Source organism: Hemibagrus wyckioides, linkage group LG25 (genome assembly GCF_019097595.1).
Source record: "Hemibagrus wyckioides isolate EC202008001 linkage group LG25, SWU_Hwy_1.0, whole genome shotgun sequence".
NCBI lineage: Eukaryota > Metazoa > Chordata > Actinopteri > Siluriformes > Bagridae > Hemibagrus > Hemibagrus wyckioides.
The window spans coordinates 10,181,255-10,206,553 of NC_080734.1; the positions used below are offsets into that span (position 1 = coordinate 10,181,255).

Below are 25,299 nucleotides of genomic sequence, written 5' to 3' on the forward strand. Positions count from 1 at the left end.
TGCTGTTCTTCAGGGGTTGTGCTTGATGTCTTAGTTCCAGTGAAAGGAACTCTTAATGCTTCAGCATACCAAGACATTTTGGACAATTTCATGCTCCCAACTTTGATGAATTAGAGCAGAGACCGTCCCGTCCAACATCAGTGCCTGACCTCACAAATGCACTTCTAGAGGAATGGTAAAAATTCCCATAAACACACTCCTGAACCTTGTGGAAAGCCTTCCCAGAAGAGTTGAAACTGTTATAGCTGCAAACGATTGGGCCAACTCCATATTACATTCAAGTGCATGTAAAGGCAGATGTCCCAGTTTTGGCTTGGCTCACAGTCTCCACTCTAATTTATCCCAAAGGACTTCTATCAGGTTGAGGTGCAGGCCGGTCAAGTTCCTCCACACCAAACTCGCTTATCCATGTCCATATGGACTCGGGTACAGTCATGTTGGAACAGGAAGGGACCATCCCCAAACTGTTCCCACAAAGTCGGGAGCATGAAATTGTCTGAAAAGTCTAAAAATCATTCTGTTATTCTTCTATTGGCTAATTAGGGGTACATTTCCAATTGGGATAAATAAAGAATCTATCTATCTATCTATCTATCTATCTATCTATCTATCTATCTATCAATGGTGTGCATAATCAGGCATGAGTGTACATAAGACATGGAGGTAATGTGACAGTGAATTCAATTTACTTTTATATTATTTACTTTGATATTTTACTCCTTTTTGTAATCAGTTTTAATCATAGCCCAGAGATTTTCAGTATTCTGTTGTATTCTGGTAAGGTCTGTGGTGGATCCAGTGGGGAACACACACACACACACACACACACACACTCTTAGGAGCAGGTCACCAGTCTACCTACTGGCATGTTTCAGGTGATGGAGAGAAGCAGAGAACCAGACAGAAAGCCACGCAGAACCAAAGAACCTGGAGCTGGGTCTGTTGTGTAATAGAGATATGAAACCGGGACGTTGCAGATGCACTGGAAGTGAATTTGTGTTTTTCAGTCTCAGTAGAGAAAATGAGAAAGATCGTTTCATGATGCAGGTACAGAAAAAAATGTACAATTCCTCTTTAAGCAAAAAGTTTCGAAACGCAAGGACTATCATCAAGGCAATCAAAAACTTGTAAGTCACAGGGAACAAAGCCATTGTCTCTCGTGCTCATGAAATAGTGTATTATTTGTAAGTGTGTGTGTGTGTGTGTGTGTGAGAGTGTGACAGCGGCGCACTGACAGTCTGAGGTGAGCGCGAGCCGCCTATCAGAGGAGATATGAGGGGGAAAGTGTGTGTGTAGCTCCAGTCGGGGAGTGGGCTCTGAGTCTGAGGCTTTGGGTTGGACATATGAGTGCGATGCCGAACAAAACAAAAAAAGACAAGGTAATACGCATTTCTCCTCACATGTTTCATGCTCGTTCCCAAGCGAGCTATCTTCTCATAAACATATCTTAGATGAGCTTGGGAAAAAACAAACAAAAAACACAAAGGCTCGCGCACTAGTAACTAAGCTTCCTCTTCTTAATTCGATGGAGTATGCTAATACTGGCTAAGCTAGACAACGCTAGCGAGATTTTTTTTATTTTAAATTAGCCTTCCGTTTACGTACTTTGACAAAATATATTAACTTATTTCGTTCAATGTGCACATGTCTGAGTTTGTTCCAAATGTTTAAACACACAGCAATTAATATTTGCCCACGGTATTCCTGAAGCCAATTAGGGTGGGTAGCTAGTTAGCTTGCGCTAAGACGGTTACATTTCTTTCAACTGGCTGTTAGCTAGTGATGCTTAGCTAGGTAACATGTTTTTCTGCATGATAACTCTTATATCTACGTAAGAAATCCCCGTTTAGTGTCTGTACGGCTTCAAATGCTGCTAACTACACACACACTATGATTCAGGACCCAATCTTAGCATTCATAACGTTAGTTGTAAGTTTCCGGCTAGCCAGCTAAGTTAGCTAACCGCTTGACAGTCGTTAGCGCTGGCTCTCTGAAACAAAATGTTCGTCAGCTCTTAACTTTCCACTTAATGTGTATATGTTCATATATATTCTGGTTAGGTTGTTGAATGAAATAGCAGCCCAACTTAATTTCTCATTTCTGTTCTTTATTAATTAGGAATCACCGAAGTCTGGAAAAGTCAGCAAATCTGCAGGACAAGAAAATTCAGATCATGAGGTAAACGCTATAGCTAGTGAATGTCCAGTGCTTCATAGAAAAGAAATACGGCAAACCTTATATACACGTGACTGTTATGACCATGAAAAAACAGGGGAAACCCAACAGTGCCTTCTGATAAATACAGCCTTTGGTTAGAGGGCTGTTTCATATCCAAAATATTGTTAAAAGAAATGCTTTGACCAGTTTCCTGAAGCTTCACTATGCTGCAGTGTCTCCTGAACTGGTGCTGTTTCTGCACCATACACTATGTTGCCAAATGTTTTGGGACACCTCTCCAAATCATTGAATTCAGGGGTTGGGCTCGGCCCCTTTGTTCCAGTGAAAGGACCTCTTAATGCTTCAGCATACCAAGACATTTTGGACAATTTCATGCTCCCATCTTGAACAGATGACCCCTTCCTGTTCCAACATGACTGTACACAATTGCCCAAAGCAAGGTCCATAAAGACATGGATGAGCGAGTTTGGTGTGGAGGAACTTGACCACCCTGCACAGAGTGCTGACCTCAACCCGATAGAACACCTTCGGGATGAATTAAAGCGGAGACTGTGAGCCAGGTCAAAACTGGGACATCTGCCTTTACATACATGTGAATTTAATACAGAGTTGGTCCGCCATTTGCAGCTATAACAGCTTCAAGGTTTAGGAGTGTGTTTAGGGGAATTTTTTAACCATCCCTCTAAAAGCGCATTTCTGAGGTCAGGCACTGATGTTGGATGAGGAGGTCTGGCTCACAGTCTCCGCTCTAATTCATCCCAAAGGTGTTCTGTCAGGTTGAGGTCAGGACCAGTCAAGTTCCTCCACACTAAACTCGCTCATCCATGTCTTTATGGACCTTGCTTTGTGCACTGGTGCGCAGTCATGTTGGAACAGGAAGGGGTCATCCCCAAACTGTTCCCACAAAGTTGGGAGCATGAAATTGTCCAAAATGTCTTGGTATACTGAAGCATTAAGAGTTCTGTTCACTGGAACCAAGAGGCCAAGCCCAACCCCTGAAAAACAACACGTGAATTCAGTGATTTGGAGGGGTGTCCCAAAACCTTTGGCAATATAGTGTATTTGAAACTGCCTTGCATTAAAAAGGTTCTAAATTGGTTTGGTTGGTTTCACAATGTCAAATCACAGACAGATGTAATTAAAAACTATTACAGACAGATGTAATAGTTCCACTAGAATCATGGTACTGCACATAAAATCCTACTGAATTAAAAATGGATGTTTCACATGTTTTTGTACCTGTATTTTTACCTGTATGTTTTTGTAATGTAGTGTTGTGGGGACATCAATATGGTCGTATGTCTAGAACAAAATACTTCTGTCACTTTTTTATGTGTCATTATTACATCCAAGAAAAGGATTCACATTTTATCTGATCATTCATAAAATATCTTATTTGTCCAATTAAATGCTCTTTATCACCTATACATCATCTGTAGGGCAGATACATTAGGGCATGCTCTACATTAGGAGCTCGTTAGCAGCAAACATCGTTCACCAGGGTGTATGGATTTTCCCACACACTGCTCCCTTTTTGAGGAAAAAAAAGCGTGTTTATTTCACAGTGGCTAGAATTTGAGCAAGTGGTTGCGAGGCAAGCAATTTTCAACGTCACTCTGACTTCTGTGTTTTTTAAACATCTTTTCGAAAGTAAATACGTCAACATACAGAATCATATGCCAGACAGACAAGAGGAGGAGTACAAACTCGGTAAATGTAGGACAACAGACTATATAATAACTTGCGCTCTAACTACAGTAAACACTAAGCTGCACAGCAAACCTTTTGCACAGTAATGTATGATCTTGTAAACCAGGGGTGTCCAGTCTCATCCAGAAAAAGCAGAAGCCACACCTCATAGTATTTTGAAAGCCAAGGTCAACTGTTTAAGTGTTTTGAACCAGGTGTGGCTCCTGCTTGAAGGAAGGAAGGAAAACCTGCACCCACACCGGCCCTTTACGGATAAGATTGGACAGCCCTGATGTAAACTGTTAATAGTCTTGAGAAGCAGTTGGAACATGTTAAGTGATCTGTGTGTGAATTCTTGAGTAAAGTGACTCTGAAGTGGGTACAGTATGTAAGGTGGCAGATTGAACTGAAACAAGGTGGCCAAGGGTGGATCTGGTTAGGAAGCCTGTGGGAAGTAGCTGTCCTTGAAACAGGACTTAGCCCAGATCTTCATTAGACTTCTTCCTGTGAATAGTCGGAGGGGTGTAAACAGGGATCCAATCTGATCGCTAAGTTTAAATTTGCTATCAGTAGTAATAGGTGACCCAGTGATGTCATGCAAGACTTCATCGCCTGCTTCTGTCTGAGAAGGATAAGTCTCCGTAGCAGACAGTGATTCTACAGGTCAGATTGCTCTCAGTTAAGTACTTGTAGAAACAAGTTGATGTTATGCTTCTTCAGCACTGATGAGGTTTTGAGGGAGCATGTGAAGTTATCAGTGATTTGCACTTCCAGGAACATGTCATTGAGGATGTGGCTGACTATTTCTGCTGTCACAACAGTGACAGAGCTACTTAGCAGTGTGAGCTTTATCGCTTTTAGTCTTGTTGTCCTTCATCTGATTTTTTTAAGCACAGACATTGGTGAAAAGTTGAATATCATTAAGTTCTTATATGCTGGAATACAGTCACAAGGTTGTTTACTGAAATAAGTCATTTTGGAAAGTTAAATACTGGAATTGATGAATCAAGTGGGGATGTTTTCATATTTTTGCAAATGCGATCATGGTTTCAGAGAATTTTTCCCACAGACGTAGGTGTCTTATGATGTATGCAGTCAATTTAATTCTTAGGTTTCTCCACTTGTTCTGTGAAATGAGGAAATTAGGTTAGCTGGATGCGAGTGAGAGATGATCTCTTTCTAACATGTCCGGATGATTTGATATTTTTCTGACACACCATTTACTTTAGTTATCAGAATTCAAATCAGTTTGGCATCTAAACCCATTTTAAATATAAAAAAAGCTTATTACGGTTTCTTAAAATTCCAGAAGGTGAGTTAGATGTATAAATTTTAAATCATTTATAAATCACCTTCTCTCCTACCTCCAGGGATCCAACAGGAAGGGCAGCAATAGTGTGCCGCCCACCACACAGCTGCTGAAGGGGAAACAGTCTGGATCTCAAGCCCCTGTCAAAAAGGAGAAGAGGCAAAGCTCCTCTCGCTTTAGCCTCAGTAATAACCGGGAGCTCCAGAAACTGCCCGCTTTCAAAGGTATGTGTGTGTATCTGTTAATGTAAAATATGGCTGTATGACCATAAAATACTTTAATAATGTTTGAGAAAACATTGCCTTGAATATCTAAACAGTTTACATTTAATTTCTCTGTTAACTTTGTTGCATTTCAGTTATATAAAAGCCATAAAATCTTATGCTTTCAATCCTTTACCACAGATTTAGGCTCTCTCAAATGTGTTCAGTTACAGATCTATCACTTCAGTTTGTCAGTGTTTTCAATTTATCAAAATGCTTTCTATCAGAACACTAAACTAAACAGGAGCTGCCTTAATTCTGCTTCCAATGTAAATAAACCCCTTTATTGTGTTGAACTAAAAGCTAGCGCACATTCATTTACTTACATTCATTTTTGAGATTTATTTATGTATCGTGTGTGTGTTTTTATATATATATATATATTAGGGATGCCACAATACTCAGTATAATATAGAACCGTTCGGTACGACCTCCACGGTTCAATACGCATATGCGAACCACGGTTTTTTCTTTAAAACAATAATAATTTAAAAAAAAAAAAAATAAATAAAATAATTATTTTTGGTATTTTTTTTCCCTTTGTGCGCTCTATTACTCTCTGTACCTCCTGTGTGTGTTTGTCTGCACAGTATGTCTACGTGCTGAGACAGACACGCCTCCCCGCGAGTAAATATCCAATCAGTGAGTGCTAAAGTTAGGGGCGGTGACCATGCTTGTGATGCTGGTGTCAGGTTTCACTCTAACCCTGGAGAGCGGTGAAGTGAGGCAGAAACACGAGGAAGCAACGCCGTGATTCAGATCTGTGGTGTGGGGACATTTGTTGTTGACCATGATGCCAATGAAACAAAAACGCTAAACAAAAAATGACTGTGTTTAAGCAGTGTTTCGCACGAGTTACCCACTGACATGGAAATACTTCCAACATGACCACACATCTACAGCTCCATCACCCCGCGATATCACTGTGTGGAAGCGGGAGCCTTTTTTCCTGACTTTTTTCTACGAAAAAACGCGCAAAAAAATTGAAAACACTTTGGTTAAAGCACAAAGCCTTGCTCTAATAACAGATAGCTGGAGCTCGGGGGTAACAGAGTTCTCAGTGACTGGTCATTACAGAGCGGATTGGGAAATAAAGAGCGCCGTCCTCCAAACCCGTCTCCTGTAATAAAGTCATACAAGCGCTAATTTTTATATCTCACTATTTTCAGTATACTTACAAAGTATAACACAATGATAGTATCATTGTGTTAGTTGATTTTTGCATTTAAGTAAAATAAAGAGAATTGCAACTAAAACCAGTTTTTTTCTTCTCAACATCTCAATTGTTCCTGTCACCTAAACAAAGAATAATGGAAAAAAATTAATTTGCCAAGCCATCCGAACCGAACCGAAAACTGTGGGTAAAAGCCGCGGTACGTATTGAACCGTGGGTTAACTGTATTGTTGCATCCCTATATTCAGCATCAAGTGAACATTTTGTCCTCAAAGTTGATGTTAGAAGCAGGAAAAATGGGCAAGTGTAAGGATTTAAGCATGTATGGGCAAAATTTTGATAGATGACTGGATCAGAGAATCTCCAAAACTGCAGCTCTGGTGGGGTGTTCCTGGTCTGCAGTGGTCAGTATCTATCAAAAGTGGTCCAAGGAAGGAACAGTGGTGAACCGGTGACAGGGTCATGGGCGGTCAAGGCTCATTGATGTACGTGGGGAGTGAAGGCTGGCCCATGTGAGCCGATCCAACAGACGAGCTACTTTTGCTCAAATTGTTGAAGTTAATGCTGGTTCTGATAGAAAGATGTCAGAATACACAGTGCATTATGGGTCAGGGCTGTTTTGGCAGCAAAAGGGGACAAATGCAATATTATACACGTAGTCATTATATTTTGTGTGGTGTGTCATATATATATATATATATATATATATATATATATATATATATATATATATATATATATATATATATATATATATATATATATATATTTGTATGTGTGTAATATATATATATATATATATATATGTGTGTATATATATATATGTGTGTATATACAGTATATGTGATATATACATACTATATTGCCAAATGTATTCGCTCACCCATCCAAATAATCAGAATCAGGTGTTCCAATCACTTCCATGGCCACAGGTGTATAAAATCAAGCACCTAGGCATGCAGACTGTTTTTACAAACATTTGTGAAAGAATGGGTCGCTCTCAGGAGCTCAGTGAATTCCAGCGTGGAACTGTGATAGGATGCCACCTGTGCAACAAATCCAGTCGTGAAATTTCCTCGCTCCTAAATATTCCACAGTCAACTGTCAGCTGTATTATAAGAACGTGGAAGTGTTTGGGAACGACAGCAACTCAGCCACGAAGTGGTAGGCCACGTAAACTGACGGAGCGGGGTCAGCGGATGCTGAGGCGCATAGTGCGAAGAGGTCGCCAACTTTCTGCAGAGTCAATCACTACAGACCTCCAAACTTCATGTGGCCTTCAGATGAGCTCAAGAACAGTGCGCAGAGAGCTTCATGGAATGGGTTTCCATGGCCGAGCAGCTGCATCCAAGCCATACATCACCAAGTGCAGTGCAAAGCGTCGGATGCAGTGGTGTAAAGCACGCCGCCACTGGACTCTAGAGCAGTGGAGACGCGTTCTCTGGAGTGACGAATTGCGCTTCTCTATCTGGCAATCTGATGGAGTCTGGGTTTGGCGGTTGCCAGGAGAACGGTACTTGTCTGACTGCATTGTGCCAAGTGTAAAGTTTGGTGGAGGGGGGATTATGGTGTGGGGTTGTTTTTCAGGAGCTGGGCTTGGCCCCTTAGTTCCAGTGAAAGGAACTCTGAATGCTTCAGCATACCAAGACATTTTGGACAATTCCATGCTCCCAACTTTGTGGGAACAGTTTGGAGCTGGCCCCTTCCTCTTCCAACATGACTGTGCACCAGGGCACAAAGCAAGGTCCATAAAGACATGGATGACAGAGTCTGGTGTGGAGGAACTTGACTGGCCTGCACAGAGTCCTGACCTCAACCTGATAGAACACCTTTGGGATGAATTAGAGCGGAGACTGAGAGCCAGGCCTTCTCGTCCAACATCAGTGTGTGACCTCACAAATGTGCTTCTGGAACAATGGTCAAAAATTCCCATAAACACACTCTTAAACCTTGTGGACAGCCTTCCCAGAAGAGTTGAAGCTGTTATAGCTGCAAAGGGTGGACCGACGTCATATTGAACCCTATGGATTAGGAATGGGATGTCACTTAAGTTCATATGCGAGTCAAGGCAGGTAAGCGAATACTTTTGGCAATATAGTGTATATATACATGTGTGTGTGTATATGTGTGTATGTGTATATATATGTATATATGTGTATATATATATTAGTATGTGTGTATATATATGTATATATGTATATATGTGTATATGTATATATTAGTATGTGTGTATATATATATATATATATATATATATATATATATATATATATATATATATATATATATATATATATGTATGTATGTGTGTGTGTTTGTGTGTAATACTAATACTACTACTACTGAAAGCATGGTAACATTTGCGATCAAGAACAGGGGCATAACTTCTGTTATGACTTTTCTTAACTTATTTAACTCGCTGCTAACTAGTTAACCTAATTGAGTTGTATTTGTGCTCCAAATGGGGAAACAAATGTTCTGTGCCCTTCAAGGGTAGACTACTCATAAATTCAGTAGCTAGCATGCTGGGCAATTAAAAACTCCAGTGAAATGTTTTGGTTGCATGAGAACCTAATTGATTAATCCAAAATATGGCAGCTAATGTAATGTAATAATGTTTACTGGGCTAGTTAATTATGTAGCGCATGATGTTTGTGACCTTAAGAAAAAAAGGTTATGAGATGCGGTCTGTCTATTTAGCGTCATTGTGCTTAACTGGATGTTGCATTAGCTTAGCGTTATGACAGTGCAGTATGGGTGTTTCCGATTCTGAAATAAATCTTTCTGTCAGACAGATCACACCTCACACTGTGTGTTGACAGTGGATTGCATAACATGGTTTAGAAGCAAAATATTTTTAAACGTATTACACATGCCAAATGAAATCCTTTTTTTGTGCTAAGGACTAGGGTTTTTTTTGCTTTTCGTTTTCTAGTTGTTGAACCTGTTCATCTGCTGGGCAATTAGGAGTTAAAAAAAAAAAAAGTTGTTACCACAGACCTAAAATCTGCATGTACATTGTGCTTCTGCTGGTTTGTCCACTTCTGTTGTCACACACCTCTGTAAAATTCACTGACTGTTAGCCTAGTAGTAACAGTAATAGCCATTAGTATATGGCAAAAAATGAGCAAGCCGTAGTGACAAGGTTTTGTTTTGTGAAACATTTATGCAACACCTGACACCAAAGACATAAAAAACTATTAAAAAGACAAAACAATTTTTTCCTAATTTGAGCTTTATAGATTAGATTAAGAGAGATTTCTTCCAGTTTGTCATTTGCATCTGCTTGTGTCCATTACTACCTGGCAACTTACAACGATACACCAAACAGCCATGACATTAAAATCACCTGCTTTTTAATGTGTAGCTCCTCCTTGTGCCATGGAAATAGTCTGTCGAAGCATGGACTCTACAAGACCTTTGAAGGTGTGCTGTGGTATCTGGCACTAAGACATTAGCAGTCCTGTATGTTGTGAAGTGTGGCTTCTGTGTATTAGACTTGTTTGTCCAGCACATCCCACAGATGCTCGAATGTTATTAGTTCTGGGGAATTTGGAGGTTCAAGCCAACAAATAAACCGTCATGATCCTCAAACCATTCCTGAATAGTTTTTGCAGTTGGGCAGGGCACATTATTTTGCTCAAAGATGCCACTGCCACTAGGGATGGGGTGTTGCTATGATGGGGTACACTTCATCAATGTTTAGGCAGGTGGTGTCAAAGTAACATCCACATGAATATCAGCACCCAAGAATACCCAGTAGAACATTATCCAGAACATCACACTGCCTTCACTACATTACCTTCTTCCCCCTAGTGATTGCTGGTACCATCTCCTCTCCAGGTAAGCGACGCACACGCCATCCACATGTTCGTCTAGCTGTTCCAATTTGGCCCTTTCGCTTGCCGACTTGCCGTATCAACTTTAAGAACTGACTGTTCCTTCCTTCCCTTCTGTTATTATGAGAAAGATAATCAGTGTTATTGATTTCATCTCTCAGTGGTTTTAATGTTATGGCTGATATGCATATCTCTTACAATTTATGCAGTTTAACTGCTTTTCAATCACATTTGTGATCATGCCAGGGATAAGTTGGAAGATTTGCTGGCAAACAGGGATGTTATAATGTTGGAGAAACCATTAGATCATCTGCTGTTTTTAAGACCCTTGCAAAAATTATTTGATCATTTTATAAGCAGCAACCTACTCTACATACTTCCAGTATTTAAGGCATGCTTGTTTGCTGGTGGGTAAAGAACTGTCCTGATTACAGCTGAAGTTCTTACTGAAAGTCACATTTTGCATGCTTTGTAATTGCTCTATATCTATATTTGGTCCTCTGGCAGATAAATATGATTGGAACAGCATCTTAAAGTAGCAGAGTTTCTGTGCGGGTTTACAGCAGAACGGTGACTACTCAAGTGCTCAGTACACATGTCTTCAGGGTTTTTTCCTAGGTTTTCAGAGGGCTTAGAGATCAGGGTTTGAAATTATTCAAAGGATTTTTCTTCATGTTGCTTTTGACCATTATCCTTAGCATTTTTGAGATAGATAGCTGGCAACACTTATTGTACTTGTAGCCAAAAGTCTGCTCGTTTCACTAAGTAACATTTGAGATTTAATGTAAATATATATGCATCACCTTTAAATAATGTTTCCACTAAATTATATAAATCCATTAATAAGTATTAAATAATTCACTAATTATGGCGAAATATGATATAACATTTCAAAACCATTAAATATGCAAATTTTGCAACTGGCATTACATAACAGTCTAGATGAGGACTTGCATCACTGTCTGTGACTGATACTCACACTACTGCAGAACAGGAAGAAAACTATTTCTGTCGGGGACAATGGTGAGAAATGCTGCACACCCCACAATTGTGTGGAAAAACTGCTACCTAAGGCTGTGTTCACACTTATCTTTTTATTTATTTATTTATTTTTTTAAGCGGTCAGTGCCTGCTTTACATAATATTTCTAGGGAGAAGACCGTGCTTTTGAAAACGCCATGAGCTGCTTTTTGGATACTCAGAACTGCATTTTGGAACATTTTGTTTAATCGAGGTATCTATTTTTTGCTGGTTAACCTAATTCAGTACATGAATACGGAAATGTCATTATGATCTCTTAATGCTGCAATTTCTATGTATGTATGTTTGTAAATTAGCTATGTTGGCAATTTCTTAATTTATAAAATAGACTATATCTCTCCTAAAAAAAAAAATATATATATATATATATATATATATATATATATATATATATATATATATATATATATATATATATATTCCTTGTTTATTTATATATATATATATATATATATATATATATATATATATATATATATATATATATATATATATATATATATATATTCCTTGTTGAGGCTTACCTTATCAGTTTTGACTTGCTCACCCAAGTCTATGGTTGTAACTACTATCTCAGTTTACTGGAAAAGAGAAATATCCAGTCAGTTTCGTTAACTATCTGTTTTGTTTTGTTTTCCAGCATATAGAAATCTCACCACTTCCCTTGAATCGTTTGTGTACCTCAGCAGCTCATTTGGTTGAATTGTGGTCAGACAACAGGTGTAGATGATAAACAAAAAGTCAGATACAGTCATGTTAGCAGCTTGCTTTGCCTGATTTTGACTGTAGTGTTGTGTTGTTTCTTTTGTCCTTGGGTTGATTTTTTGAATAATTCTGCTTTCAGATCCTTCTCATAGTCTTAGTCTGACGCTGTCTGCACACTACTGTTTCCTTTCCTAAAGCTGTTACATGTTTTCCAGTGGCAGGGGTGGCTCAACAGTTAAGGCTCTGGGTTCAAGCCGTTGGGTTGAAGCCCCATTACCGGCAAGTTGCCACTGCTGCTCCAGGAGTGCTCTGTTATGGCTGACTGTTCCCTCTGTCCAACATCCTAACAAGCTGGCATATTCAAACAAAATGATTTCACTTTGCTGTAAAGTATACATGACAAATAAAGGCTTCTGCTGCTTTCTTGGAAATTGTGAAAAACCTTTTACCTATCTGTAATTATGTCAGCCAGGTATGCTGCACACCCACAGAATTGCTCAAAATGGCTTGTCCTTTAACTAGCATGATTGCGGAAAGGATAAAGCTAGCAGTACTGGGTGCTCATGAATGTTTGGCATATTTGCATGACAAATGCTGGGTATCGTACTGAGCGAACATAGCAATGTTCATACAATTTGAATGAGAGTTTATTTTTAGTTTTGCTGAATGTCTTTCTTTTACTTTACTTTCTCACTGATACAGCTGCTGAACAACAATTATTGAACAACAAGCTAAATTCTCCTGTGCCTCATTGGTGACGATTATTTACACTATACAAAATCTTTTTTTTTTGCTAAACTTACTGAAAGAAAATGACTGATACAGATTATAGCTAAAGGAGAATTCTAGCATGCAATTTGTGAACATTGATTACTGCCTAATTTGGGTAAAAAAAAAAATTGGCCTGAAGAACAAAACATTCAAGGCTTTAAGTCACAGGTTTCTGAGAGCAGTTCATGACTGTAGTGAGGTGCCTCGATTAACAAAAGCTCTTTTAGACTAAACCACAGCATGACAGGGCTTTTATCAGAGGGCTTTTTACCGGTACACAATCTCCGATTATGATTACCCTGGGTTGCATCTTCCTTCTTTTTTGCAGCATTATGATCGGGTCATGTGCTTTGATGCAGATCAGTGCCTTTTATATTTTTTTACTTCATTTTGCTTGTTCAGATTGAACTAGCACATAATCAAACAAATCAAACCCTTACATGGTTATAACTATACATACCTGTAATGATTGTATACAGAAGGCCATTTTTTGTGAATAAGTGTTTAATCAGTTTAGTATAAAGTATTAAAAAACAGTTTTGGTCATACAGTGTAATGTTCTCTGTTGTAGAGATGTACGGTTAAATTTTTTAAATAATTTATTTACCATTTTTAGTTTTGCTTATCTTTCTAATATTTAAATTCTGATATTATAGACTGTCGTCTCTCAGGTATATCAGCTATAAACCCCTGTTCCTTAGCTCTAAGCTAAATTTGTCCTTTCCCTCAGCGATGACAATTGGGCGTGTTCCTATTGTACCAGATCATCTGTGTCTGTTCAGTTAAAGCCTTGCTGAAGCGAGTGAGCTGCTGATCTGCGGTTTCCTGTCAGCAGTTTTCTTCTTCTGTGTGGTTGCTTGTTTATCGTACATATGAGAAAAATGTGTCAAGGTTGCACCCTGGCAGAATTCTTAAGTCATTCTTTTCCTTTCACAGTCAACAGTAAAAGTGTTGGGGCTAATTTTGGCTGAAGAGGAGACGCATATGGAAGTGTCTTCTCTCTAGTCATGGCTGACTCTGGCGTATAAAACTATCTTGCAGAGCTAAACCTGAACTGTGACAGGATTAAAAGTGTACTATAATAGGCAGTGTTGCCTGAGTCATCATGTTCCAGCAGTAATGGCATGAATGAACTGAGTAATAGACGTGTGATGAAGCTTTGATAGCACCAGTGATTAATCGTTGTTTTTGTCATTCATGGTTTGCTTGTGTGTTTTACATTTGCCTCTGGTGTGTGGGTTTATTGTAGCTGTTAAGTGTTGTGGTGCAATAAGCACAAATGTTTTGGTAGCTGGAGAACATGTGCCGAAATTCATCTGTATTTTCCTTTGAAAACTGGATGTCTTCCCCTTATAGACAGTATCCCGCCCTCCTTTAAACATAGCAGCCAATCGCAAGCCTTCTCAGCTTGCAGTCGTGATGTCCGGTCATGTGATTCCGGCCAGCCAATGGCGGGTGGCTCTTTGTAGATGACATCACTAGCAAGCTGTTTCCCTCCAGCTTGCAGTGGAGCTTCATTTTCTGCTGAGAGAGCTGGTGCTGAAATGGAGGCTAGCTCAAATCGCTGTAGGTGATCCGCCTTCTCCCTCCTACCCTCCATAACTCCCCTCCCTCTTGGACGGACAGATAGGTGTTGACATGCTCTAAGGAGGGGAGCAAGATGGTTTTGGACACACCGAGCTCAAATGGGCCTTTTCAGCCACTGGCCCTCACGTATTTCAGAGGTGAGCCGTTCCGCTTCATTGTCTGTGGATGGGGGTAGGGATGAGGCTCTGAAGAATGCAGTGTCTGTGTTTGCTGTAGTTTATTTTTTTTAAAAAAAAGGAGAAGGTTTTTTTTTGTTTAAGTATCTCTAAAAAGGTTTGATTAGATTTTAATAGGTAGTTTGCCTTCTCCCATTTTCATGCTGTTTTTGTTTCTTTAAGAATGTGCTAGCAGTCTGCTGAATGTTGCAAATAAATAGATGAACACTCAGTTGTAATGTAGTATAAAGTGTGAGCAGGGAGGTAGTACGTAAAGGCGGGGGGGATCGGAGCAGTTTTACTGTCTTCTGCCTCTCCCATCCCCCACTGAGACTGTTGATGTCAAAGGAAGTGAGGTCACAGCTTGGGGAAGTGTGCGTTGATGTGGGGCTGGAGCTGTAAACCTATAGGATTTTGTGTAGACTCTGCTGATGTGTTATGATGGAGGAAAGAGGAAAGTGCTTCTTTCCTGTGTCAACACCACCTGTAAATCACCATGCATTCATCTCGAAATTTCCTGTTCCTTTACTGTTTGGAGTTTCTGTTTTTTTTTTGAGGTCACTCATGCCTTTACCTTTCTTGTTATTTTTTGTCCTGCTCAAACCTTGATAACTGCGGTTTCAGGATATCTTTGTTTAGAGATAAAACCACCTGTGTTGATCTTATGTCATATGGAAGGGTGTTCGCATTTATTTTACCTGATCGTGAACACCTGTCACTTCAGTTCGATGCTTAATTATTTTCCCTCCTTTTTTTTTTTAATTGTAAATGAATCCTGGTAGAACTATGAGCTCTGTCGCATTTGTTCGAGGGATTCAATTCTTCTGGTAGTTTGGTATGTAGCCCACACCCTGCAGTAGTTTGTAACTAGACCCCTTCATCAGTCCTGCAATCCTGCACATACATTAGCAGAAAAACATGCAAAAACAAGCCCAGCTGCTGTACGGAGGTGAGGTGAGCAGTCAGGCATGTTAACCAGTTAGAAGTGTTGTTTTTATTAAGCCTGTAATCCCTAAAGTAGTCCTCTCATACTTAAAAGAATAGATCAGACACATAACTACATTCCAAAATTCATTCAAATCAATAGCCCTGGTTTATTTATTTATTGATGTTTGTTTTATTTATCGAGTATGCATAATGTTACATCGTGGCTTCACAAAGTTGAATACAGCATTGTGAGTAATGAACATTTAACTGCGATGACAAAAGTTAAGAAGGTCGGCCATCACAAAGGCTATTTGTTTTATTCAGTAAATCTAATTCTAGTGCTTTGGCTTCAGGTTCCAGTCCAGGAGTTCTTGGACTGCAGTATTTCAGCAGAAAGGAAGGCCACTGCTTATTAATCTTGATTTAAAGCCAGACGCTACATCAAGCGACCATGGTATATTTATGGTGGTGTAAAGTAGCTTTTATGAGTCCGCTTCACCTTGCTAGCTCATCCACATGATTCAGGTTCTCAGTGTGTGAATTCATCAGTCTGGATGGCCATGAAATGTTGAGTCCAGTGGGAATTTGGGAGTATAAAAACAGAGAATATACATCCAGTACTATCATTTGAGTTAAAGATTGTTTAATTTACAGATTTTAAGCCTGGTTTCTTTCAGTTAGTTAATAGAACCACTATTTTCCTTATGGTGTCATGGTGTATGATCGGGCATTTACCTTACCAACGACTTAAATATTGATTTAAATACATTTTCATCCATGTCACATGCATGTCCTCATGTGACTAACCAAAAACGTCTCTCTCTCTCGATTCCCCTTAAATCATACTACAGCAGTCTCTGCTTCTATACGCAGGAAATGCAGACTGTATGTAAATCTGGTTTTGTCCGTGTAATACCCGTTACATTTCCTGATTTCTGCCTCAGGGGAGCTTTTCTCGTGATGAGCTCCAGGGTTGGAGTGGGGATAAACCGTACTGCAGCTTCGGTGAAATCCTTTTGTTTGAGTGTTTTACTTTACAGAGATAAGTCAGGAACGTATGATGATCTGTGTGAATTTTAATCAACAGCCATTTGCTACCAACAAACAAAAACGTGGGTTATTGAAACTAGTACCTAACCCTTAACGCCTTCTCTCTGCTATCCACTACTATTGTAAACATGTTGCACAGAAGAACATGGCAAACTATAACTAAATGAAACATTTTGGATAAGCAGTGCTGCACATTACAGCTTTTTCCCCCCCTAAACATTTAAAACTAATCTGTACCTTTCTGCACTGTTGGTGTAGATGTGCCCCCAGCGGAGCAGGAGAATCTGTTTGTACAGAAGCTGCGCCAGTGCTGTGTGCTTTTTGACTTTGTATCCGACCCACTGAGCGACCTGAAATGGAAGGAGGTGAAACGGGCGGCGCTCAGTGAGATGGTGGAATACATCACGCACAACAGGAATGTCATCACTGAGCCCATCTACCCGGAGGTGGTGCACATGGTGAGTTTATTACCATCATTTACATCTTTGATCAATACCAGGATAGAACCAGAATTAAAAGGATATTTTTTTAAATCAATATAGAAGTAAAACATTTATTTTGTTAACATAGTGACATTATATACATTAACATTGTTCCAATTCAGAGATGACTGAACAAAAACATCACGTTCTGGATTCCCTGAGTCTTTCCTGCATCGCTATCCAACAGTATGAATTTTATCGCAGAGTAAATAGAATATAGTATTACAAGCGCTCAGTAAATCAGTTTGTGTGTAATTCCAGCAGCTACCTGGGCTTCCCTAGCTATCTGCTTCAACATGTAGAATTCAGTCTACTTTACATTTTTTTTAGTACTTTAAAAACTACTCTGGAATGTGGAAATAACCTGCATCACAAAGCCTTCAGCTCTTGTTGTACATGGTGGTCACTGCATGATTAACTACCGACACGCACATTATTTTTTACTTGTGAAGCAAATAAGGATGTAGCACTTCAAATAAACAGCAAGCACATTGGAGCTTTCCAAACCAGTGGGCTATTTTAATGAATTTATCATTTGTCCCATGCAAAAGTTACAGTCTGGTCATGATTAGACTTGATTCATGATACTGGATTACGGTTCGTGGTTCAATCTGGATGTGCAATACAAAGCAGTGTGTTTGCATAAACTTAAAAATATGAACCTGTTTAATATTGTAAATGAAATGCATAAATTCTACCACAGGTTTGATTAAATAAACAAAGTCTCTAACCTTGGGGAATGATGACTGGAACATAAAACAGCTCCATAGCAACGTCTGCGCTAGAATGCATGGCTTCCATGGCCTCATTCTCACGCACTGTAGCTCGCAGTTGAGCTGGGCTGGTGATACTCGAAAGCTACTGAAGCACTCTTTTTAACTGGTTGTGTGGTTTATGTGGTTATGTAACTGTGTAACCTGTAGTTCATGTAATTTTTTTGTGATCTATCGCTTGGGGCTTTTTATGTGTATATAATATAGGTTGTGCAGATTTGGGACCTCTGGTGTTCAAACAGTGCAGTTGCGTTAGATGCGTAAACAATACAATGCTGATATACACGATGTGAATCACACATTCCCACATTGCACATGGTCAGATTTTTGTGTCACTGTGTATATTACACTCCTAGCTTTCCGTTAATATAAGTGTAATAAACATCATTTTACAGGTCAGATAATGGGACATGTTCTTTCACAGATGAATGCTGTGATTGTTATTGGTAGAAATACTTGAAGAAAGCAGAGAAGCCAACAAAAAAGTACATAACTATTAAGCCATAGAAAATGTGAAATAGAAACAGGTGTGAGTTTAGAACAATTCAGGATTAATAGTCAGTTATGTGTTAATATATAGCTGTACTAGCATAGTATGGTTGTATGGCTATCTTGTTTGTTGATCATTAGATAGAAGTACAGAGATGTTTTATTATTACAAGTTCCTGTGTTTGGATTTCCCTGGTGAGATGTAACATGAACAGACAGACAATAAACTTCCTTTTCAGATAATTACTACCTCTTGGTGTGGATCCACTTAGCAGGAAATTACTCCTAGTTATGATCACCATTTAACACAAATTATTATTTATTCATTTATCCACACTATCCGTTTTATCCAGGCCTAAGGAGCAGTGCATTTTCATAGAAAATCCATATACTGGCTTATAGTGTGATGAAATTCAGAGTAACTCGGACATGTGTATAACTTCTCAGACTGTAGGAAGAGTTCAGGATTAAACTTGGGATCCTGGAGCTGTAAAGTAACAATGTTACCTGCTTGCGGATTTATTATATATTTTGTTAATCTGTTGACATACATGAAGGGGCCATATAAGTTTAGAATGTTAGCTTTAACAGTAACCTGCTTCCTCCAAGTCGGTCATATTCCCCATAAAATGCATTCTTCAAATCTGCATGAAGAGTGAGGAATTGAGGGTGCACATAGTCTTTAAAAGCTAGAGGCTGTGTGAGAAACAACCTAGCTGTAGTCTGTGTGTTCTATTTAAATCTTCATCTACATTATACATCTATTTGTCCTTTCAAGAAAAGCAAAAGACTAGAACCGGTGTAAAAGTATGCTTGCTCTTTATGATATCCTTTTTCCAAGAGGGCTTATTTACTCTTATTGTCATCATGAAGTTTTTAAACAAGCCCTGGGACAACATAGTACATCTTAAAATAATAAGATCCTATTTGAAGTATTTTTTGGTCAGGGATTGTTAGTTCAGCTGGATTGCATCGGTTGACCTAGCCACAGCTCTCTGGTGCCAGCATTAGCAGTTTCTGTGCTGAATAACATCCCTTTGATATTTATCAAACACTGGCTTACATGTTAAGCAGGAAACCACTTTTTATCGAAGTGCAAATTGAATCATTCTTCTTCTTCTGCTCCTATTTAATCCGTGTAGCATAAAAACACTGTAAAGCTCCCAATATCAGCATGATAATATGCTCATACACTAGAGTTCCCTTATCCTATCCCCTTCAGAACACGGACACTTTGAAGTTCTTTGCTTTTATCATCAAAGTATAAAGATGAGTCCGAACCCTGAAGAGTGCAAATCTTATGTTTATCGTCTTTGTGGGTAGACTGTGTTGCCATTGTCGGTCCCGACAGTAATTAGGGCTCAGTTTAATGGAGAAGCTATTTATTAAGCACAAGGTCATGTGGCATGTTTGTCCACCATGTGTGTAATTTCATAGTAAAGTGATAATGCTGTAGGCTAGCATTCGTAATGACAAGGCTGGAAAACATCAGGTGCTTAGGCTTTCAAGAAAACCACTTTTCTCCTGACAGAAAGCTAGATAATGTAAGTGCAAGTGTCTTTTGCAAGAAATTACTTTCAGAATAACATGCAAAAATATTCTGTTTATCTTTACAGAATCCTAGTGCAGGCTCTAAATTAGGGGTGGGCGATATGACAAAAATATCATGATTCTCAAAAGCATTTTCTGAGATATGGGTAATGTTTGCTCATTAACTAAATAAGGTAGTGTTTCTTTTAAAACAAATATATAAATGATATGTTCTTGTTTATTATCAAGCAAGTTTAGAACATATATTTATTTTTGTTTATATAAAGAGTAATGTATAAAAATGTATTAACAAGTGTAATAACATTTAACAGTGAGTAAGAGAGAATTGCTTCTACCTACTTTATTTTAAAAACAACTAACAATTTTAAACACAATAATGATACCATATTACATTATTATATTGTCCAACCCTATTTTAATCTGTACATTTAACGTTTATTCCATACTTAACTCTGTACAGATTTCTGTATTTTAAATCAGAAACATAGATGGACTTTAAGTACTTGCTATTTTTGGCCATTTGATTGAGCTGGCCATATATTTTAGAGCAGTTTGATAGCAGGTTAAAAACTGTGTAAGTAAAGTTATTTGAATACAGTTCTAGGATTAATCTATTTCATAGCCTTGTACATACATGGCACAACAAATCATTACGGTGTGCATATACTGTATGTTGGTTATTAATGACCATCATCAAAAATGAAGAATATGTGCATTCTTGAAAATTCTGACCACAATGTTGCACTGAGCAATCCAGCTAAACCAAGCAGTTTAACAGTTAGAATATGAAAGAGAGAATAAGCAGGCATACGTGAGATGATCAAACAGGCTACAAAACTGTGATTAAACTGAAAACTAGTGCTACACAATGCTCACTTCAGCAGTTCCCATAAAGTAAAGAGTAGCATTGTTCACTTCTGCCTGAACCTTTGCAATGTTTTGGTTCTCAGAACTCAGAAAGCCGTGTTGTAAAGGTCATGTATAGTTTCTGTGGTTGAGGGCTTGACGCTGATGACACAAGCCTTACAAAATGCACAAAATGTAGGCCTTGTGTTCCAGTTATACGCCATAATTTCTGGGGTAATATTTCACAGGGGAAGATGGGGAACTTGCATCCTTGTTTTCTCATACATTTTGTATGACCAGCTTAGTCCTTTATAATTGTACAGACTTTAGATATGGACACGTTCAGACCTATTTCTGATTTTAACCGAGATGAGAATAACAGATGCACCTATGACATCAATTGATTCTACAATGCAGATGTTTGGTCAGTTGTAGAGGCATGCTAGAATAAGAGAGTGGTTCAGTCCTTGCTGAGTAAATTAAAGGTTTATATGGTGGACCTTGTGGTCATGAAGTAAAAACTGTTTTACACAGTGGGTGCTGAGAGAGATCAACTAATATAGGCAAAGTTTTATGTGCCTATACATTAAACTATACACAGCTCTACTTGTGCTAAACATGGAACTATTCTTCTCTGCAGAATTGTGGAAGTTAGGGCTGTTCCGGTCGACTGTTTTGCGAATCAATTATTTGACTCTTCCCCTTTGATTAATAATTGAGTAGTCAATATACGTTGTCTTAAAACCCACTTGTACAGACAATTAACAATTGCTTTTTCCTATATAAAATCCTGTATATAAATAATATATAAATCTAAATAATATAAATTTATTTATTTTTAGAATGTAGACTCACTGAGAATGTATAGTCTGTACATATGCTCATTTGTTATTATCTAATCAGCCAATTATGTGGCTACAGTACATAAATCATGCATACATGTGCTTCAGTGATGGTATGTGTGTATGTTGGTGCCAGATGGGCTGGTTTAAGTATTTCTTTTATTAACTGATGCAAACAACAGTCTCTAGTGTTTACTCAGCATAGTGTAGTCAAGTCAGTAAAAACAATACATCCAGTGAGCACAGGACCATGTCCAGCTGCACTTCTGTCAGTCAAAAATAGCAAGCTGAGGCTGCAAAGGGCACTGGAATTTTTTTCACCAGCAGTATGAATCCATTGACCAAATCTGCTTTTTTGTCAGCAGTTCAGGCAGGTGGAGGTGATGTAATGGTGTGGGGAATGTTTTCTTGCATCCCTTCTTGGTTACAATTTATCCATCTTCTGATATTTACCTCCGGTATGATGATGCACCAGGTCACAATGCCAGTCATCTCACAGTAGTTTCATGAACGTGACTCATTTCATTGTTGTTCAGTGGCCGTCCCTGATGAACTTCCCTGGTGTTAGTCTCGGTTTAAAACAACTGAAACACAAATATTTTCACTAGTTTGGAATAGTTAAAATCATACCTTAAAATGTAAGCTTTAATTATGCAATGTTAAAATGTTTGGATTTTTTTATAGTAATAACTTCTTGTTGGAGTATCCAAAATAGTTACCCCTGTAAAAGTACCTTTAACTAAAAGAAACACTTAAGTGTTGATGGTCTAGTGTTTTATGTATCTATATTCCAACTAGTTTAACTGTGTTCTAAATAAATTGTTAATATTTTCTCTTCAGTTTGCAATCAACATGTTCAGGACATTACCACCCTCATCGAACCCGACAGGGGCAGAATTTGACCCTGAGGAGGATGAGCCCACGTTAGAGGCTGCTTGGCCACACCTGCAGGTACTCTCTCTCACAGACGCACCCACGTATGCGCATGCTTGGCCATACATGTGACATTAAATACATGCAACACCAATCCCACACTATATGACTCTTATTATTATTATTATTATTATTATTATTATTATTATTATAACAATTATTGTTTTTTTTTCTCTTTATCCTCAGCTCGTCTATGAATTCTTCCTTCGGTTTTTAGAGTCTCCAGACTTCCAACCAAACATAGCCAAAAAGTACATTGACCAGAGATTTGTCATGCAGGTATGGACCTACATCGAATGTTTTCAGTGAGAGTTATTGCAGACTTTAATGTAATTTGTCTATAATTATGGCTTTATTTTCAGCTCTTAGAACTCTTTGACAGTGAAGACCCTCGAGAAAGAGACTTTCTAAAAACCACTCTGCATCGCATTTATGGCAAATTTCTAGGCCTCAGGGCCTACATCAGGAAGCAAATTAATAACATATTTTATAGGTGAGTATTGTACATGTACACTGACCAGGCATAATAATATGACCACCCGCCTAATACTGTGTTGGTCCCCTTTTTGCTGCCAAAACAGCCCTGACCCATCCTGCACTGTGTATCCTGACATCTTTCTATCAGAACCAGCATTAACTTCTTCAGCAGTTTGAGCAACAGTAGCTCGTCTGTTGGATCGGACCACACGGTCCAGCCTTTGCTCCCCATGTGCATCAGTGAGCCTTGGCCGCCCATGACCCTATCACCGGTTCACCACTGTTCCTTCCTTGGACCACTTTTGATAGATACTGACCACTGCAGACCGGGAACACCCCACAAGAGCTGCAGTTTTGGAGATGCTCTGATCCAGTCATCTAGCCATCACAATCTGTCCCTTGTCAAACTCGCTCAAATCCTTACGCTTGTCCATTTTTCCTGCTTCTAACACATCAACTTTGAGGACAAAATGTTCACCTGCTGCCTAATATATCCCACCCACTAACAGGTGCCATGATGAGGAGATAATCAGTGTTATTCACTTCACCTCTCAGTGCTCATAATGTTATGCCTGATCGGTGTATATACATGTATTAAAGCACTCAGTGTTTTGTAGTTATTATATCTGATAATGCTACTAAATATCTAAAATTTGATTTCAGGTTCATTTATGAAACGGAGCATCATAATGGAATAGCAGAGTTACTTGAAATATTAGGAAGGTACGTGTCTACAGTAAAATCTTTTCAGGAAGGATTCAATGAGAGATTTTGTCTGGCAGTCTAGCCTTCCTTCAGGCTTATTTTCTGCTTATTACTGCTTTTTGCTATTTTTGTGACTTTGAAAAAGGGTACAAAAATGGTCTATTATACTGGCTGATTTAATGTGTCTCTTTATTTCAGCATAATCAACGGGTTTGCTTTACCACTGAAAGAAGAGCACAAGATATTCTTGTTGAAAGTTTTGTTGCCTTTGCATAAAGTCAAGTCTCTCAGTGTTTACCACCCACAGGTATGAACTGTGTGTCATCATTTTGCCTATGCTTTTATTTCTTTTTCCTCCTCATATTTTCAGTTTTTTCAGTGTGATGGAATATTAAAATTGTAAATGTCAGTGCTTTGTATGAAATATGCACTGATTAGAGGAAGTGCTTGTTAGAAATAGTATTTTTAGGGTTATAATATTATCGCACACTATAAAGCCTCCTCCTGAGTAAAACTCAAGGGTAGTAACCATGTAATAGCTTTTTATTTTTTATTGTGCTTTTTTTTTTACTTGGATCACATTTAAGAGTAATAATGAGTAGAATTCTGTAGCATCCACATCAGTAATACATTTTGAGCAAATACTGACACAAGTGGCGGTAAAGACACATGGTTTTGCATTAGGATTGGATAATATACAACCACTCTAACTATGCTTTTATAAGCACTAAATGTGTGCTCTTTGTGCTTTGTTTTTGTAGCTGGCATATTGTGTTGTACAGTTTTTGGAGAAGGACAGCACTCTCACTGAGCCGGTATGTTCAACCTTTTTTTTTCTGGCACTTGATAAATAACCAGAAAGCATGACTTGTTTGTAGACCTACAGACAACAGGCATATATTTATAGAATGCTCAGATTTGACATGACACTTTTTATGCCATATGATTTTTTTTTATGTTTGTGCTAACTCATTTGTTTTCCGATTGCTGAAAGGTTATCTTACCTGGCATTAGATACTATAACTTCAATATATGCCTAATGGTCTTTTTGTTATATGCAAACAGGAGTTTAGGTAAATGGTCCTCTTAGTGCTGCCAGTTTGATAAACTTCCTGCTAGGTGGCGGTGTTTTTTGTTTGTCTGATGTTCTGCACATTTCTTAAATAGACATCTTGGGACTTAATTTTTAACAGGTGGTAATGGCTCTTCTGAAGTACTGGCCCAAGACCCACAGCCCAAAGGAGGTGATGTTCCTCAATGAGCTTGAAGAGATCCTGGATGTAATTGAGCCTTCTGAGTTTGTCAAAGTCATGGAGCCTCTCTTCAGGCAGTTGGCGAAGTGTGTCTCCAGCCCACACTTTCAGGTCAGTCTGCAACAATTTCAAAACCTTTGAATAAAGGAAGATTACTGTAGAAAAACAGCTACAAATTGAATTGATTTTTATGTTTCATTTATTTAATTATTGAGCCATTAAGGAGATATTTGTAAGTTGTCCAAGTTAAGGAAAAAAAG

At 38.6% G+C, this 25,299-nt stretch overlaps 1 protein-coding gene across 2 annotated transcripts in view; it reads left to right on the forward strand.

The window, feature by feature from the left end:
- The first annotated feature begins 1,199 nt into the window (after nucleotides 1-1,199).
- The window catches only part of ppp2r5cb (protein phosphatase 2, regulatory subunit B', gamma b), a 28,827-nt gene continuing 4,727 nt past the window's right edge, over nucleotides 1,200-25,299 (forward strand). The window contains exons 1-11 of one of the 2 annotated variants that reach the window (XM_058378887.1): nucleotides 1,200-1,379; nucleotides 2,119-2,178; nucleotides 5,238-5,400; nucleotides 16,947-17,146; nucleotides 22,512-22,622; nucleotides 22,791-22,883; nucleotides 22,967-23,097; nucleotides 23,745-23,804; nucleotides 23,985-24,093; nucleotides 24,548-24,601; nucleotides 24,980-25,150. In XM_058378887.1, the coding sequence (XP_058234870.1) occupies nucleotides 1,344-1,379; nucleotides 2,119-2,178; nucleotides 5,238-5,400; nucleotides 16,947-17,146; nucleotides 22,512-22,622; nucleotides 22,791-22,883; nucleotides 22,967-23,097; nucleotides 23,745-23,804; nucleotides 23,985-24,093; nucleotides 24,548-24,601; nucleotides 24,980-25,150 (1,188 nt within the window). In that variant the 5' untranslated portion in view covers nucleotides 1,200-1,343. Of the gene's footprint in view, nucleotides 1,380-2,118; nucleotides 2,179-5,237; nucleotides 5,401-14,461; nucleotides 14,694-16,946; nucleotides 17,147-22,511; nucleotides 22,623-22,790; nucleotides 22,884-22,966; nucleotides 23,098-23,744; nucleotides 23,805-23,984; nucleotides 24,094-24,547; nucleotides 24,602-24,979; nucleotides 25,151-25,299 lie in introns of those variants that run through there. The other variant, XM_058378888.1, reaches the window with a different exon arrangement.